The following is a 15,457-nucleotide window of genomic DNA, read 5'->3' on the forward strand; positions in this document are numbered from 1 at the left end:
CCCCCCCTCCCCTCCAGGGACATGGTGACGGACACGGTGCACCAGTTCGCGCCTGCCTACCACAACTACGTGCTCTACTCTGACGGCAGTTCGGCCCCCGGGGCCAAGGCCAAGACCGTGCGCGCGCGCACCTTTGTCGCTGTGGGTCACGAGAGCAGCGCAGTCAAGGACCCCAGTCTGCTCCCGGACGTGGAGATGGGGCGGTCGGACACCTGGGTCGACCCCGTGGCCGCCGCGGCGGGCGCCGCCGCGGCCCCGGGGCACGCCACTGCATCCACGGGGGAGGCCGCGGCGCTGGACGGCGCGGCGCCCGGCGCCTCGGGCGCGCTGGGGCCGGACCCCTCGGGCGACAGCCACGACTTCGACTCCCCGCCCCGCCTGGGCAAGAGCAAGTTCCTGTCGCAGGAGAAGGAGAACCCCTTTGCGCTGGACAGCGACGAGGAGGGCGGGGCCGAGCCCGCCGCCGCCCCCGCCTGGGACACCATCCGGCTGGAGTCGCCGAGGCGGCGCAAGTGACGCGCAGCAGCAGTGAGCGTGGAGGCTGGGTGCGGCGCGCTCACCCGGCGCGTGGCCCCCAGCTGCGGCCGAGGCCGACCCTGTGTCATCCTCGGCAGCAAGCTCCCCGACATGGCACGGGGGGGAGACCAGGGATCCAGGAGCGGCCACCTCCCCTCCAACACCATGCAGAGCTCAAAAGTGCGCCCAGATGCGCCTGGCCAGGAGGCACAGCGCCAGAGGCGACACAGTCCCCTCACTGCCCGCCCACCTCCGCCCATGCCCCTACATCTCCTTGGACACGCTCTCGCCCAGCACCAGGCGAGCAAGCGTGCGGCCCCTTGCTGCCGATCCCCCCCACCCGACCCTGACGCCCGCTGCAGGTAGCCCACCCACCCTGCACACCCCACCCCCCTTCCCTTTCCTTTTTTCGCCTCCCTTGCCCCGAGACGCTGCGTGCGCCGCCCCGCCTTTTTCAACAAAGACTGCTGCCCTCAAGGGGGCACGTGGGAAGCAAGGGTGTGCGGGAAGGAGGGCAGACTCGAGCGAGGCGCGAACCCCGCCCCCCTCTCACTGCAGCTTGATCTCCCGCAGCGCGGCGTGGTTGACGCGCACGGCGGGCCCCATGCTGGAGCAGAGAGTGAGCGTCTTCCAGTAGATGCCCTTGGCCCCTGGCGGGCGGTTGGCGTCGATGGACTCCTGCACCGCCTTGAGGTTCTCCAGCAGCGCCGCCGGGTCGAAGTCGGCCTTGCCGATGCCGACGTGCACGTTGCCGGCCTTGTCCGCGCGGTACTCCACCTTGCCGCCCTTGAACTCGCGGACCGCCGTCGCCACGTCGGTGACCACCGTGCCCGCCTTGGGATTGGGCATGAGGCCCCGCGGGCCCAGCTGGCGCCCCAGCTTGGCCAGGCGCGGCATCATGTCGGGGGTCGCCACCAGCTTGTCAAAGTCCATCATGCCCCCCGCGATCTCGGCGATCAGGTCGGCGGAGCCGACGTGGTCGGCCCCCGCCTCCCGAGCCACCTTCTCGTTGTCGCCCTGGCAGATGACGGCCACCCGCAGCTCCTTGCCTGGGCGGCGGGGCAGAGGGGGCGGGAGTCGATGGGGGGAGGGATGTGTTGGGGTCGTGGCTGCGTGGCTAGTAGTGGAGGTGCGAGGGCTGCAACCGCATTGAGACCCTATACTGGAAGCCGGCTGAAGCAGCCAGGCGCTGTCCGCCCATGCACCCAGCACTGCGAGGTCAGCCGCTCTTCCTTGGACTCCATGCGGCAGCATGCCCTTTCACCCCTCCCCCTCCCCTTCGAGTGTGCCCTCTCCCTTTTGCCCCCCCACCTCACCCCCCCCAAAAGGCTCCCAGCCCCTCACCTGTGCCCTTGGGGAGGGAGACCGTGGCACGCAGCTGCTGGTTGGTGTACTTGGGGTCGATGTTCAGCCGCGCGTGCAGCTCCACCGTCTCCCTGAACTTGGTGGAGGCGGTGGCCTTCACCAGCTCCAGGGCCTCGCTGGGTTTGAGGGCCACGTGCTTGCCCGGGACCTTGGCCGTCTCAGCAGCGAATCGACGGGACATCTTCCGCCCCGAACGGGGGGCTGGCGGGGGCGGGGGCGCGAGTGGGGGATCCTCCTGAGTCAGATCCTCCAGGGTGAGCTGCTCGAAGTCCAGGGCCCTGGACACCAGACTGCGGGGCCGCGGTTGGGGGAGGCAGTGGCCGAACGCCCGAGGGCGAGGCACGGCTGGGCTGGACGCCACGAAGGGCTGGAAGGACCGCATGGTCCCCCCCCTGCTAGTAGAGGTCGATGCCAGCATCCTTTCCATGCTGAGAGGGTGGCGGTTCTGGCGCGATGCAGCGACGACACCACAAAAGCGGGGTGGTGTGTTATCCGTAAGAATGTCAGGGCGCGATGTGGTTCTGCGCGAGGGCCACCTCGATCCAGGCTGGCACATGGGCGAGAGCACCCTGGGCGGGTCTCGGACTGCTGCAAAGACGCGTCAACAAGCTTCGATCGGTAGAAATGCTACCATCCCGTCTTGTGCACCAGGACTGGGTTGTGCTCGACCCCTTGCGATGGTACAGGCCGGCCAGCATGCCGACGAGCTCCAGGAGCTCATAGAGTTCCTCAGCGACAAGCGCGCACCGGTGGGTTGATCGGCTTATCAATCTGAATATCTGATGCCCCCATCGCGATCCGCTTCGGCGCGTAGGTCGACTCGAGGATTCCTGTCCTGCCCCCGGCCTGCACCAAGTCCCTCACTGGCCTCTCCCAGGTTCGGACGCATGCCGCGGAGCTGGTGGAGGGCCTGACGGGCTCCCCGGAAGGCATGTCCACGCTTTCCAATCGTGCGGACACCCTACTGCCACCCCTTTTGCGCCTCATCGCCGACACCACGGAAGCCTCCCGGCCCGCCCTGACGGCCCTCGTGAACCTGGCCCAGGAGCCCGGCGTGCAGTCGGCGCTGCTGGCGCTCCACGCCCCGGCTCGGGCCATGGACTACCTCCGTGAGAACGCGTGCGCTCACCCGGGCCTGCTCATTTCCCTGCTGGCCAACCTGACTGCCAGCGAGGATGGGAGCGAGGCCCTGCTCCAGCTCGGCCAGAGCAGCGTGGAGGGCCTGCACACCGCCACGCTCCTCAAGCTGTTCCTGCAGCCTGTGAGTGGTTGTTATGGAGATGGGGTTCTGGAGAGGGGAGTGGGAAGGACGTTATTGTGCGATGATCTTGTGTGGTGTGGCTGCCAGCGCATTTGCCCCAAATGGACCGGGCCAACATTGATGCTCGCGCAGGTCGTCGGCTCTGAGGACACCTACGAGCACGTGGCGACCATCCTGCCCAACGTCACTCGCCTGGCAGCCGGGCGGCAGCTGCTGCTACAGCCGGGGCGGGGCCTGCTTACCGCCCTCAGCAGCCAGCTGCGGTCCAAGAGCGAACTGCGGCGCCGCGGTTCTGCTCGCGCCATCAAGAACTGCTTCTTCGCGGCCGAGGAGGACGGCACGCTCGAGGACATCCTGGCAGAGGAGGCGGTGAGTCGTGTGGGGGGTTTGACTGTGGCATCACTCAAGCATCATTGGTTTTGGCCTCCACATGTTGTGCCATGCCAGACCATACTGCAGCAAACACCCACGATGTCATCATGGCATCCCCCTTTACCACGCAGGCCCTCACCACCATGCTGGACGTGATCTCGGGCGGCGAAGCGGAGGGCGAGGCGGACGGCGAGGCGCGCGAGGCGCTGAGCGAGGCCCTGCTCTGCCTGGTGCGCGTGCCGACCGCGCGCAAGGTGCTTTGGCGGCTGGACGCGCCCAAGCTCATCGGCAAGGGCTACGAACTGGAAGAACACCGCGGAGTCTGCGCGGCTATGGAGGCCATTGCTGAGTTCTTCCTGGAGGACGGGTTCGGAGAGGAGGGAGGCAAGGAGGGCCCCGTCGAGGACGGCCCTGCCGGCTTTGTCATGCCGGAGCCGGGGTTCCTGCCCCCCGGCGTGGCGCAGGGGCTGTCCCCTTCCGCCCGGCGGCACAGCTCCGGGGAGACCAGCCTGCCCTCCAACCCCCACCGCCTTGCCCACATTGAGGAGATCGAGTGACGCGGCACGTGGTTCATCGTTCTCCCCTCTCGCGCTCTGGCCGACTCAAGAGGGGCAGGCCGGCAGGAGGCCTCACAGCCCAGACACTGGCCCGTGCCTGAGCCGCGTGGGATCAGGATTGCATAGCGATCAGAGACCGCCCCATAAGGGTGAGCTGCATCGACTTGACATTGACATGTACCCTCACATAACCCCTTCCAAACTTCACTTGCTCGACTGTCACCACTGCTCCATCTCTTCGCTTTGGCTAGAATGATATCCTGCTCTGCCCAATGGAGCCAACCTGTAAATGTAGGTCTGCTGACTTCAGATCTGTCGCCGCATTCAACGGCACCTTGCACATGGATTGCCACAGCGGTGCAGGCATAATGGGCTAACCCCACGCGCTTCATGCACGGCGTGTTGGTCTGCCGCCCGCTGTCACCGCCTTGCCGACTGCTTGATGCGCGCCGCCAAGGCCGCCAGCGCCCGCTGCTTTTCCAGCGCCGGGTTGGAGGGAGCTTGGGAGGCCGGGCCTGCCGCCGGCTGCGCCGCTGGGGTTCCCGCGCTGGGCCCCGGCGCGGCGGGCGCACCCGCAGTGGACCCTGGCGGGCCGGCCCGAGACGCAGCGGGCATCTGTGGCGGGGCCGCCGTCGCCTGTGCCTGCGCCGGCTGTGACCCCGGCGCCGAGCCTGCTTGCTGCGCCTGGACGTGCGGCGGCTGAACCGGCGCTGCCGGTGCGGCGCCCAGCGGCGCCGCGCGCTGGGCGTCCTGTGCGCCGCCCGGGGCCCCTGCCACGGCCGGGGCCTGCGCCGGGCCGGCGGCGGGGCCGGGGGCCGGCACAGGGGCCAGGGCCGCATCCCCGCGCGCCATGGCGCGCGCGGCCTCGTCGGCGGCCTGCCTCAGCCTGAGCTCTGCCTGGACCTGGGCCTGGGCCTCGGCGGTGGCGTACGACTGCAGCATCAGGGCCGGCAGCTCTGACTTGGTCAGCAGCGCCTTCTCGGCAGCTGTCACGCGCCCGTCCAGCGCGTGCTGCATGGCATGCAGGTCCAACGCCCGCGCCGCCAGCTGTGCGCGCCAGACCTCGCTGCGGGGCGCGGCCAGGACCCCCCCGCTTGCTCCGGCCGCGGCCTCTGCATCGGCCTCAGCAGGGTTCTCCCCGGCGAGCATCTGGGGAGGAGGAGAGAGGGGCGGCAAGATATCTCAGGGCTGCTCCGGTGCACGTGACGGGACATGATGATGTTCTGGACACACCGCCCCCATGCTGGCACAGGACCAGTGCCGGGCAGCTCCGCCCTGCCACCGCCACCCGGGAAGACTCCGACCTCCAGCTGACCCCATCCTCACATGGTAGGGTAGGAGTCGGTCGAGCGCATCGTCCAGGCCCTTGAAGGGAGTGGTGTAGTCGGGGGTGGAGACCCACGCACCATCTCTCTCCAGCAAGGCAACGAGGGTCTGGTGGGAACGGGATTCCGGTTTCGACATTCTTAGCGCATACTGTGCACTCAGGTGCCCAAAGTAGCACGGTGCATGTCCTCCCTGCGTCGCACACTAGCCTCGCTGGCGCGAGTGGAACGAGTGAGCCTATCAATCGATTGAGCTGGGCTTCACATCTCTGCTCCCTCGATTCGTCTGTAATTGGCACTGTAACAATATGTTGCGACACAGAGCTGGAAGTGTTCGATCGCTATGCATTTGGGCCCGGTCTGGTCTGCACGACCAGAGGCCTCGAATGCGCGCGTGTTTTGCGGCCCACCTGTCGCGACCCCATCCGTCATACCCTAAACCTAGGCCGTCCCCATGACCGCCATCTTTATGGAAAGGGCCCCACCACTTCATTAAAAGGACAGACATACATAAACGCACGCCGGGAATCCTTTTCCGTACACGGAGATTTCTTGCCGAGGTCCCTTCCTCGTTGGCTGCAGGGGCGAGGGGTTCCGAGGTGTTCCGGCCATAATGTCGGCAGTGTCGGAGAAGTACCAACGCTTGTGGGCCCTGGAGCAGCTCGTGGCCGACCCCGAGCTGTCCTTCGATGACCTGGAGCGCATATTGGAGGCATTTCCCGAGGAGGAGCTGGAGCCGCTGCAGGCCCGGGTCTTCCTCCGTGCGCTGGAGGACCACATTGGCACCCACCGGATCAACTCCCACACAGCCATGATCCTGCGCTCCCTGGAGGCCGTCCTGCCCCTCCGTGTCCCTCATGGGGAGCGCCTGGTACCTCCACCCAACCTCCACACAGATGTGCGTTTCCATGCAGCCATGCACTCGCAACCGACGGGTTGTAGCTATTGGTGCACTGTGAGGGGGGAATGGTTGCCCATGGAGGCGATCGACCGCTTTCGGCTGCCTGATATGGAACCCGCATGACATGTGTGGGCCCTGTCTCCGGGAAGCAAGTGTCTATTGCGGATGTTCCCGGGTCAGGTCGCTGCGTCCTGGAACCACGCGCCTTTGCTCAGAGTCGCACTCACTCGCCCACCTTCCTCCCGACTCCCCCTCCCAGGTGTCCACCCATGCGGCCATGGAGGCGCTCAGAGCCGCTGGGCAGGAGAACTTTGCTGAGCGCGAGCAGATTGTGCTGAGCTTCTTTCCCGAACCGACGGCACAGGAGCTGGAAGTGTGAGTTCTCTGCACCGAGAAGTGGACGGAGTTGCAGCTGCCCTCGCTTGGCACATTCTGCTGTGCGTGCTCGCCGCTCCCCACCCCACCTCTCCCCGCCCTCACCTGCCCAGGTTCAAGGAGCTGCGGGAGGTGGCAGCCAACCCACGGAGGAAAGCGCATCGCATCGTCAACCCCCGGAGGCGCCAGATCCAGACGCAGCTCACCGAGTACGCCGCCGCCCTGCGCTCCAGCCTAGGCCCCACCTTCCTACAGGTCAGATGGGCCTGACCGTCGCCCTTGAATGGCGCACCACCGTGCCTGTGCGCGGACGGCGCTGCCGCGCCTGCTCTCCTGCCTGGCCCTCCACTCACCACCCTCCCCGCCCCGTGCACAAAAAAAGATGGTGAGCCAGGACATCAGCAGCGGGGCGTACTCCTTCCCGGGCCTGACGACGCGCTTCCCGGGGCTGCCGATCGCCAGCCCGGCGCCCGCCCCGGCCCCGCTCCCCATGCCCGCGGACCCGGCCTCGCCCCGCGCCGCACCGGCCTCAGCCGACGAGCACACCGCCGCCGGAGTGCTGCAGGGCTTGGGCAGGGTGCGAGGTGAGCTGGCAGGCATTGGCGGCGCCGACCCGCTGCTGGGGGCGCTGGCGGCGGGGACCAGCGCGCAGGCCGAGGTGCGGGGGTGGGGCTGGGCAGGGCTCGGCGGGGAAGGGGGGTGGCACACGCCCCGGCCCAGGTGGCCTGGCTCGGAAAGGCTCGGGCGTGTGTGAGCACTGGTGGTGCACTGGGAGTGGGTGGGTACCTGCGCTGCGTGGCATTGCTTGCATCACCGCAGCCCACCCCTGCGCGGGTGTGGTGTGCGCCGAGCTCCCCTGCCCAGGCGCAGCGCTGGAGGGTGGAGTCGTGCATCAGCCCCCGTCCCCTCACCCCCTGCCCCATTGCCCCATGCGCCTCTAGGTGGGGCAGCCCCTCTCGCGGGGCCCGGGGGTGATCAGGCCATGGCGCTCGCCCACGGCCACGCCGGGGCCGCTGCCGCGGGAGCCTGCGCCTGCAGGCCCCTCGGCCGCTCTCCAGGTCACCCCCCAGGCCAGGAGGGCCGAGGCGGTGTTCGACCCCGACTCCCTGCCCCCGCTGAAGAAGGTCACACCGGAGTACGGCCAGCGGCGCAAGGTGCGTCTGGGTGCCTGGGCGGAAGGGGGAGACTTCGTTTCCTGTGACAGAGAGCCAGAGGGGAGGGGCGGGAGTCGAGGGGCCTCGCGTCCCGTGCCAATGCCCACATGCGCATTGGGGATCCACAGCTGGAGCGCAAGCTTAGATCTCTCCTCCCTCACCGCTCTCAAGCCTCCTCACTGGCCACAGAAAACGCCGTGGACTGCGCGGGAGGAGGATGTGCTGCTCAAGTACTGCCAGCACCCCATGTACAAGGCGGGGAACTGGAGGATGATCAAGGACCACGACCGGGTGAACGGCAACCACCTGTTTGACCGCAGCATCGTGAGCGAGGATTGATCGGGGGGGATGAACACAGTTTGCTGCATGGCGGGATGCAGGGGACAGGGGGGGCGGCCCAAACAGCAAGCATCCCCGCCCCGCCCCAGTGAACTTCTTCCCCTCCCTGCAACAGGTGGACCTCAAGGACAAGTGGCGCAACATGCTGCGCCACGACCCTTCCCTCGCACGCTTCCACAAGAAGTACCTGGGGCGGGCAGACCCGCCTGCACAGGACTATGCAGACACGCCCCCCACCTCGGGCACCCATGGCAGGTTCCTGGAGGAGTAGAGGCCGCCTCACGATGCGCCACATAATCACCTGCCAGAGGCTGCGTGGTAGTGTCCACACACCTGGAGAGTCTGCCTGCCAGGAGCAACCTGAGCTATGGCCCAGGGGTCCAGGGTGGGAGCAGCTACATGCTCTTGCGGAGAGGCACGCATGGGGACACCGTGCCAGTCCATACCAAGCATCACACCCTGCCAGGCTGGAGCAGGACAGATTGACACCGCAATGGCTGCAAAAGACATTTTGCTCCACTGACTTACCACACTTTGATGACCTCCATCCCTGACATGACATCCTCTTCACACTCACACCTGACGTTAATATGACCTTTCCCAGTTCCAAACAACCTTCATAGCAATGCCAATGGGCACCTTGAGTTAACCAGACCTTGACTCGTTCTGTAGATCCATACCTGGCTGGATGTGCAATCACCGAGGGGGGAAAAGCACCGGGGTGTGCTTTCACAGAGGTCTGGAATTTCGATTCAGCGTGCGAGGCACGGCGGTGTCGGTGTGCATGTGCCATGGCACGTCCGCACCTGCGCAGGGATCTGACCGCCCTACCCCGCATTTTATCGCCTGCATGGCCAGTTGCATCCAGCGCTCACTGGCGATGGGAGGGGGGTGAGCCGGACGCGACACTGCGGTCCATGGACGATGGCAACGAGGAGCCCCTGCTGGGCTTCCTCTTCGGGAACGTGGACCAGCACAACCGTGTGGATGCCGATTACCTGGATGATGTGAGTATGCCAGTATCTGCGTGCGAGAGGCCATCCGAGGCACAACGCTCACCGAACACCCCCCTCCCCACCCTCGCTCAACACCACCCTCCCTTCTTCGTTCCACGCTTGCACAGGACGCGAGGGACCAGCTGGCTGGCCTGGCCAGGATTCAAGGGGACCTAGGCCTCAAGGTGTGGCTCGTGTGGGCAGGGAGCAGAGGTGCTGTCCATGGGTCGGCTCCTGGTGTTGGTTTCCCACGACAGCCTTGTAAAACATACAGCACCTGCCCATCTGCAGTCATTCAATGCCCTCTTTGCAGGAGTCTCTGCAAGAAACAGGTGCTACAGGCACCAGTGCACCACAGGGGGCCGAGGACGGCGTCACCGGTCCCAGGGCAGATGCCGAAGACTATGGCAACGAGGTCGAGCTCATCGCCGACGAAGGGGCCGGCACGCAGGCCTCCCTGGTCTCTACCCCAGGCCCTGCTCTGGTAGCCCAGCCCCCTGCAGGTGGGACAGCAGAGCAGGAGGAGGACGACTATGACATGGAGAGCGAGCCCGAGGCGCTGTGTCAGCTGGTAGTCCCGCCGGTCGAGCTTGCGGTGGCAGGGGCAGGAAGCGAGGCGGCCCCCGGCCCAGCAGCTCCGCGCAGGCGCCGGAGCAAGGGGCTCCCCGCCCCGCCCCGCCGGCCACTGCGCCCGGCGCCCAGCCTTCCTCCGTGGGCCTGCTCGCCCGGCTGCCAGCCCTGGCCCCTGGCCCCGACGGCCGGCCCATGCTGCGCTTCTCTGAGCTCTTTGGGCCCGCGCTGGAGTCGGCGGGGACGTCCATCTTCCCTTCGGACCGCGTCACTCCCCGAGTGGCGCCCCTGGCGGCCGCTCCCGCGCCTGGCACGACCGGGCCCCCCTCCGAGGCAGAGGACGAGAGCGAAGCGCTGCGGGGCAGCGCGGCCGCGAGTTTGCCGGAGGGCCCCGATGTCTGGGAGGTTCCCGAGGGCACGGAGGAGGCGGAGGCCGCCCAGCCAGCCCCGGAGCCCGGCCCAGCGCCAAACGCCCCGGGCGTCGCCTCGCAGCCCGCCTCACCCACGGCGCCGGCGCCCGGCGGCGCCCCGCCGCCCGCCTGGCGCGAGCAGGCCCTGCCCGGCCTCCCCGACGAGGTGTTCTCCAGCCTGTGCCAGGCGGACTGGGAGGCGCAGGTCCGGTGGGGCGGGGACAGCAGCAGTGATGATGATGAGGAGGAGGCGGGGCCCGGCGAGCCGCGCCCGGCGCCAGCAACCCAGAGCGCCACCCCCCCCGACGGCTGGCGCGTGGAGGCGCTGCCGACGTGGCGCCTGGCTGCCGAGGAGCACAGCGAGGAGAGCGACGTGGAGGAGGTGCGCATCCTGCGCCCCGCCCCCGTGCTGCGGCTGGAGGAGGGCTGGCGGCCGACGCCCGGCGCCGGCGCACGCAGCGCGCCCCCTTTGCTGGCCTGGGAGCACCGCGTGCGCTGGGACGGCGCAGGGTCGCGCCCGCCGGCGCCGGCCGCGCTGTGGCTGGACCTGAACGACCCGGGGCTGACCTTTGCGATGACGGCGGCGGCGGGGAAGAAACTGGCGGGGCTGGGTCTGCATGCCGCGGCGGCGCGCATCCTGCCCTACAAGCCGGCGGGCCGTCCGTCGCCGAGTGCGGCTTCCGCCGACCCCGGCGACGGAGCAGCTGCGGACCTGGCCAGGCTCAATGTGTCCCTGGACTCCCTGTACAGCCAGCACACCAAGAAGCGAGCAGGTGTGTAAGGGGTACATTGGTGGAGGAGGGAGTGGGGGGTGCTGGGGATGCCCTAGGTCCTCCTGCCGTGATGGGGGCCCAGAGGTGAACAAACGGTCGGGACACATTGGGTATCGTGCAGCTCCCTCATGACCTCCCTCCACCGCACACTCGATCTCGCGCACAAACCCAACCCTGCAGGCGGGACGGTGGGGCGGCCCGGCGCGCACGCGCGCCCCGCGGCCGACCTGCTGACCATCCCCGTCAAGCTCAGCGTGCACGACAAGGACGCCTACCACCGCCCGCGCGCGACGTGGTGGCCGGTGGTGGCCAAGAAAGCGCGGCTGCAGCTCAAGCCGCCGCAGGGGCCTACCTCGGTGGCCAGCGTCAACCTGACTGCGCTGCCGGGGTTCGCCAAGTCCTACCTGAACGTGGACGTCAGCGCCACTTCGCTGAGTCAGCTCTGGGAAGATGTGAGGTTTTGAGGGAAGGGGGAGGGGGAGGAGGAGAGGGTGCGGGAGGAGAAGGCCCGTGTCCAAGGGTGACGCTTGAGCACGGAGGTCATGTGTGCACCGCGGGCTGGCGAGTCGTGCATGGGTGGCTGGCCTGTCCTCAAGGGGAATAAAGGGCAGCCTCGCCCATTCCCTGCACCGCACTGCGACTCACTCCCTCCACCCTCCACCGCCATCCCCTGCCAGCTGCTGAGCAACGGATTTGAGGAGGCCAGGGAGAAGGGTCTGACCCCCTTCATGCTCCTCCCGGGCAAGCCGCCCCAGGCTCTGCGCACCGACGTGCCCCTCCAGGAGGCCGGGATCAGAGCAGGCGACACCAAGGTGGGGGCGGTGTAGGGCATCCTGGGGTGAGGGAAGCTCACATGCATGGCTTGGCCGCCTGTGAAAGTGTGTTTGGGTGTTTGAAGTTTTCCCTGAGGGTATCCTCCTCACCCTTTTCGTGCACCAGGTGAACCTCATGGTGGCATTCCAGGAGCTCATCCTCCAGCCAAATGTGCTCGCCAACGCCCACCCAGACGAGACCAACCCTGCGCTGCTGAGGTGGGGTGCAGGGGCGGCGACATGCGTGGCTGGGGCTGCGTCGAGCATGGGGGATTGCAGGCAGCCCAGGCGAAGGTTCCACCACCTGAAGCCCCGCGCCAGACCTTCCGACCACGCCTCAACCCCGTGCCACTCCGCCTCGCCTTCCCCAGACCACCCATGGCCTTTTCCAAGAGGAAGAGCCTGGCGGCAGAGGATGGCCACCTCATCCTTCTGGAGTACCTGGAACAGACGGTGAGGCAAGGGGCTAGGCGTACTTGGCTGTTTCCCCGCTTGCCAGGGGCTCCGCTCAGTGGTTGCAGGCGGAGGGTGCATGCTCTGCTGAGGGACGCGTCTGACCTGCATAGGTGTCTCAGCACTGTACACGGGAGATTTTCCGGATCGTCAACGATGGCCTAACCTCGTTTCCCCTCCTCATACTCCTCACGCACAGCCCTTGCTCCTCAACCGGCCGGGGATGGGGGCAAGACTGCAGCTCTACTATCGCAGGAAGAATGTCAATGACACGGAGTACATGCAGCTGACAGGCAAGTGGAACAGGAGGGGAGCAAGGACCTTGGGGGGTCTTGGGTGGGTGGGTGAGGGATCGGGCACGGGGGTCGACGGCGGATCATGGCACCTGTCACGGTGCACCTTCAGTGCGCCGACAGCGCCCATCAAGCACAAGGCCGCCGGTGCCACCCACATCGCAGACGGCGACGAGGCGCGGTGGAAGGTTGGGAGCGTGCTGCCACTCGGCGACGACGACGAATCCCCCTTCCTCGGCGACCTGAAGCCCGGGGCGCGCCAGCTGGCGGTGGAGACGGGGCTGTTCCGAGCACCCGCCCAGCCCTACGACGTGCCGTCCACAGATTTCCTCCTGGTCCGCAGCCCGGTGCGTCTTGGAAGGGGGGTATGTAGTTGAGCAGGGGCAACCGAGGCGGGTGGCAGCGGTGCCTTGCTGAGGAGCGGGGGAGCCGTAGTGTTTGCCTGACTCCAGCTTGGATCCCTTGCTGCTCCCACCCCCCCCCCTCCAAACACCCCATCGCCGCAGACCGGGATCATGCGGCTCCGGGCCATGACGGGGACGATCGCCCTGGGGCAGCAGCTGCCCCACCACCGCATCCCCGCCCCCAACTCCAGGGACGTCAAGTGCGTCGAGAGGGGAACAGGAGGGGACCATGGGCTTTGAGTGCGGCGGCATGGACCAATCAGGCTTGGTCTGCAGCGTCGGACAGTGTATCGGGGAGGGATCCTCATCGTGGATGACACGGAACCTGTCCATGCTCGAACGCATCACCCTGCTCACCCCCCACCACATACATCCCACCCCGCCGCGTGCTGCCTTTCCTCCCTTCTCAGGGACCTGGAGGAGCGGCGGCTGTATGTGTACGTGTTCAAGCGCCTGCGCCGGCTCCAGGCCGTACAGGATCGGAAGGCGCCGGGGACGAAGGCCACCATCTCGCTGAAGCAGCTGCACGAGATGTTCCCCAACCGCCCCGAGTCCATGATCCGCATCTACCTCAAGGAGTCCTGCGACCTCCAGATCAGCCGCAGCAGCCACAAGGCGCGAGGGAGGGCCTGGGATCATTTTCTTTGTCTTGTTTGTGTGTGTGCGAGGGACTGATGCAGCTGCAAGGCAGCTGATAGGGTTGGGGATGCGTCATCGGGACTGGTCCTGCACTGCGGCTCGCAGTGTCCCTCGGGCTTCTGCCTCCATCCAAAAGGTCAGCCTCTGTCCAGGTCCTCCACCCCTCCCATCTTCATCCCCATCACCCCTCCCTCCCCCCCACAGAGGGACGACGAGGTGTACGAGCTCAAGGACGGGGCGCGGCTGCCCTCCGAGCCCGAGCTGCGCCGGCGGCTGTCCCCCGAGGAGGCGGTGACGCTGGAGGCGGCGAGCGTGGCGGAGCACCGCCTGAAGGCGGCGGGCATCCTGCTGAACGAGCGCTTTGGGTCGGTGACGGTGGAGAAGCTGCGGATGGCGGCGGCCATGCTGCCACCCGACCCGCCCACCCAGCGCGCCGCGCGGTATGTGGAGGCGGCCATGCAGGCCGCGCCCTGGCTGCTCACCGACGCCGCGGTGGCGGGGCTGCGAGAGGGGCGCGGCAACCTGCAGCTGGCGGGCCCCGCCGATCCCACCGGCCGCGGCGTGGGCTACTCCTTCATCCGCGACGTGCGGCACAAGGCGGTGGGGGATGACCTGGCCAAGAGCCTGGCCCGCAAGCAGGCGGGGAAGGTGCAGGGGACGGACGCCGACCTGCGCCGCATGACCACCGACGCTGCCAAGAAGCGGCTCATGGACTACGGCCTGACCCTTGCAGAGATCGAGCCCCTGGGCCGCTGGGTCCGCATCGATCTGGTGCGTGGCGAAGTTTGATGGGCATACGCAGCGCTGGTCGTGCTGAGAGTGGGGTGGCGGGGGCTCGCTGCTGGCGGTCTGGGCCCCGACCGCTGCCCGGCAGCCGATCTCCCGACAACCTCTTCGCATTCCCCAACCCACAGGTGCGGCAGTTTGCCAACGCCGCAGCGGCCGATGGCGTGGGGGGCAACATGAAGTTTGTCAGACACCAGAAGACCACGCTGCTGGAGCAGCAGAAGAAGCAGCGGGAGAAGGCACAGGAGATCTTCGAAAAGCAGGTGTGGGAGTTTGTGGGGGCAGGAATGGTGGTCTTGACAGCAGGAAGGGCGTACCTGCCGTGGCAGGGACAAGTCGGGCAGGCAAGATCTCGTGCCATGAACACCTCTCCGCGCACCTCTTTTTACTCTACAGATGGCGGTGCTGCATGACACGGCGGAGGAAGACCTCGGCAACCAGGAGGAGTTGGAGGCCGAGCTGGAGCGGGAGCTCCTGGGCGAGGCCGAGAAGAAGAAGGTGCACGCTTGGCATGGGGGAAACATTGCCATGGGCATGTGTCACATGGTGCGTGCCTCCCGCCTCACCGCTACCAGGCTGCGGGCGAGGGTGGACACAGCGGTCCTTGGCCTCCTCGTCATCGAAGCGGTCTTGCAACCCACCCCCTCCCCTGGACGGCCATTCCCGCCCACCCCGCCATGCCTCAGTTTCATGGCCTGAATCCAGCACTGGATCCTCACCACGAACCATCCTTCCCTCCACCCACCCGCCGGCCCCCCAACTCGTGCAGCCTTCCCAAGAGCTCAGCGCCGAGGAGGAGCTGCGGGAGCTGGAGCGGATGAGGACCGAGGGCCTGCTGGGGGAGGGCTCTTCGGCGCCCGGCGCCGCGCCGGCTCCGGCCGCCGGCGCGGCAAACGAGGCCGGCCTCGTCCCGGGCAAGACGCGTCGCATCCGGCGCGTGGTGATGGTCCGCGGCGAGGACGGGCAGTGGGCGCCGGCGCACGAGGTCGTCTACTCCGGGCGCGACGCGCCGTACGCGCTGGCCTCGCTGTACCGGGCGGGGCAGGCGGGGCACAGCGGACCCTGGGGCTTCGGCCAGCGCACCATCTCTGGCCGCCCGCGCGGCCTGCCCAAGCTGAGCTACACCGCCGCGCGCGGGCGGGGCATGGGGCGGGGGC

General features: G+C 67.7%; 8 protein-coding genes across 8 annotated transcripts in view; 5 read left to right on the forward strand and 3 right to left on the reverse strand.

The window, feature by feature from the left end:
• Nucleotides 1-516, forward strand: part of F751_2419 (Transmembrane protein 184B) — a gene marked incomplete at both ends in the record, with an annotated part of 3,255 nt that extends 2,739 nt beyond the window's left edge. Inside the window, 2 exons of the mRNA XM_011399287.1 lie at nucleotides 18-203; nucleotides 354-516. Coding sequence (XP_011397589.1) covers nucleotides 18-203; nucleotides 354-516 — 349 coding nt within the window. The remainder of the gene's footprint in view (nucleotides 1-17; nucleotides 204-353) is intronic.
• Nucleotides 517-706: 190 nt separating this feature from the next.
• On the forward strand, nucleotides 707-1,153 carry F751_2420 (hypothetical protein; the record flags this gene model as incomplete). Its single annotated transcript, XM_011399288.1, has 1 exon — nucleotides 707-1,153. The coding sequence occupies one exon, from the start codon at nucleotides 707-709 to the stop codon at nucleotides 1,151-1,153; it is 447 nt and encodes a 148-aa protein (XP_011397590.1).
• Nucleotides 1,066-2,062, reverse strand: F751_2421 (50S ribosomal protein L1; the record flags this gene model as incomplete). Its single annotated transcript, XM_011399289.1, has 2 exons — nucleotides 1,066-1,565; nucleotides 1,861-2,062. 2 exons carry the CDS (start codon nucleotides 2,060-2,062, stop codon nucleotides 1,066-1,068), a joined length of 702 nt encoding a protein of 233 aa, XP_011397591.1.
• Nucleotides 2,063-2,558: 496 nt separating this feature from the next.
• F751_2422 (FAM203 family protein) lies at nucleotides 2,559-4,071 on the forward strand (the record flags this gene model as incomplete). Its single annotated transcript, XM_011399290.1, has 4 exons — nucleotides 2,559-2,630; nucleotides 2,759-3,142; nucleotides 3,275-3,511; nucleotides 3,646-4,071. 4 exons carry the CDS (start codon nucleotides 2,559-2,561, stop codon nucleotides 4,069-4,071), a joined length of 1,119 nt encoding a protein of 372 aa, XP_011397592.1.
• Nucleotides 4,072-4,491: 420 nt separating this feature from the next.
• On the reverse strand, nucleotides 4,492-5,535 carry F751_2423 (hypothetical protein; the record flags this gene model as incomplete). The annotated part of the gene is made up of 2 exons (XM_011399291.1): nucleotides 4,492-5,220; nucleotides 5,398-5,535. 2 exons carry the CDS (start codon nucleotides 5,533-5,535, stop codon nucleotides 4,492-4,494), a joined length of 867 nt encoding a protein of 288 aa, XP_011397593.1.
• A 474-nt stretch (nucleotides 5,536-6,009) lies between these two features.
• F751_2424 (hypothetical protein) lies at nucleotides 6,010-8,436 on the forward strand (the record flags this gene model as incomplete). The annotated part of the gene is made up of 7 exons (XM_011399292.1): nucleotides 6,010-6,294; nucleotides 6,557-6,672; nucleotides 6,786-6,927; nucleotides 7,238-7,330; nucleotides 7,614-7,826; nucleotides 8,016-8,150; nucleotides 8,281-8,436. 7 exons carry the CDS (start codon nucleotides 6,010-6,012, stop codon nucleotides 8,434-8,436), a joined length of 1,140 nt encoding a protein of 379 aa, XP_011397594.1.
• F751_2425 (hypothetical protein) lies at nucleotides 6,191-6,418 on the reverse strand (the record flags this gene model as incomplete). Its single annotated transcript, XM_011399293.1, has 1 exon — nucleotides 6,191-6,418. The coding sequence occupies one exon, from the start codon at nucleotides 6,416-6,418 to the stop codon at nucleotides 6,191-6,193; it is 228 nt and encodes a 75-aa protein (XP_011397595.1).
• Nucleotides 8,437-9,082: 646 nt separating the features above from the next.
• F751_2426 (Transcription initiation factor TFIID subunit 1) overlaps nucleotides 9,083-15,457 on the forward strand; it is a gene marked incomplete at both ends in the record, with an annotated part of 9,672 nt that continues 3,297 nt past the window's right edge. Inside the window, 16 exons of the mRNA XM_011399294.1 lie at nucleotides 9,083-9,172; nucleotides 9,289-9,345; nucleotides 9,519-9,663; nucleotides 9,897-10,210; nucleotides 10,430-10,917; nucleotides 11,167-11,365; nucleotides 11,591-11,725; nucleotides 11,853-11,944; nucleotides 12,097-12,178; nucleotides 12,378-12,818; nucleotides 12,978-13,075; nucleotides 13,286-13,532; nucleotides 13,719-14,285; nucleotides 14,429-14,563; nucleotides 14,697-14,846; nucleotides 15,199-15,457. The exon at nucleotides 15,199-15,457 is cut by the window's right edge and continues 1,609 nt beyond it. Of these exons, the coding sequence (XP_011397596.1) occupies nucleotides 9,083-9,172; nucleotides 9,289-9,345; nucleotides 9,519-9,663; nucleotides 9,897-10,210; nucleotides 10,430-10,917; nucleotides 11,167-11,365; nucleotides 11,591-11,725; nucleotides 11,853-11,944; nucleotides 12,097-12,178; nucleotides 12,378-12,818; nucleotides 12,978-13,075; nucleotides 13,286-13,532; nucleotides 13,719-14,285; nucleotides 14,429-14,563; nucleotides 14,697-14,846; nucleotides 15,199-15,457 (3,499 nt within the window). The remainder of the gene's footprint in view (nucleotides 9,173-9,288; nucleotides 9,346-9,518; nucleotides 9,664-9,896; nucleotides 10,211-10,429; nucleotides 10,918-11,166; nucleotides 11,366-11,590; nucleotides 11,726-11,852; nucleotides 11,945-12,096; nucleotides 12,179-12,377; nucleotides 12,819-12,977; nucleotides 13,076-13,285; nucleotides 13,533-13,718; nucleotides 14,286-14,428; nucleotides 14,564-14,696; nucleotides 14,847-15,198) is intronic.

This window comes from Auxenochlorella protothecoides (assembly GCF_000733215.1).
Source record: "Auxenochlorella protothecoides strain 0710 unplaced genomic scaffold scaffold22, whole genome shotgun sequence".
Taxonomy (NCBI): domain Eukaryota; kingdom Viridiplantae; phylum Chlorophyta; class Trebouxiophyceae; order Chlorellales; family Chlorellaceae; genus Auxenochlorella; species Auxenochlorella protothecoides.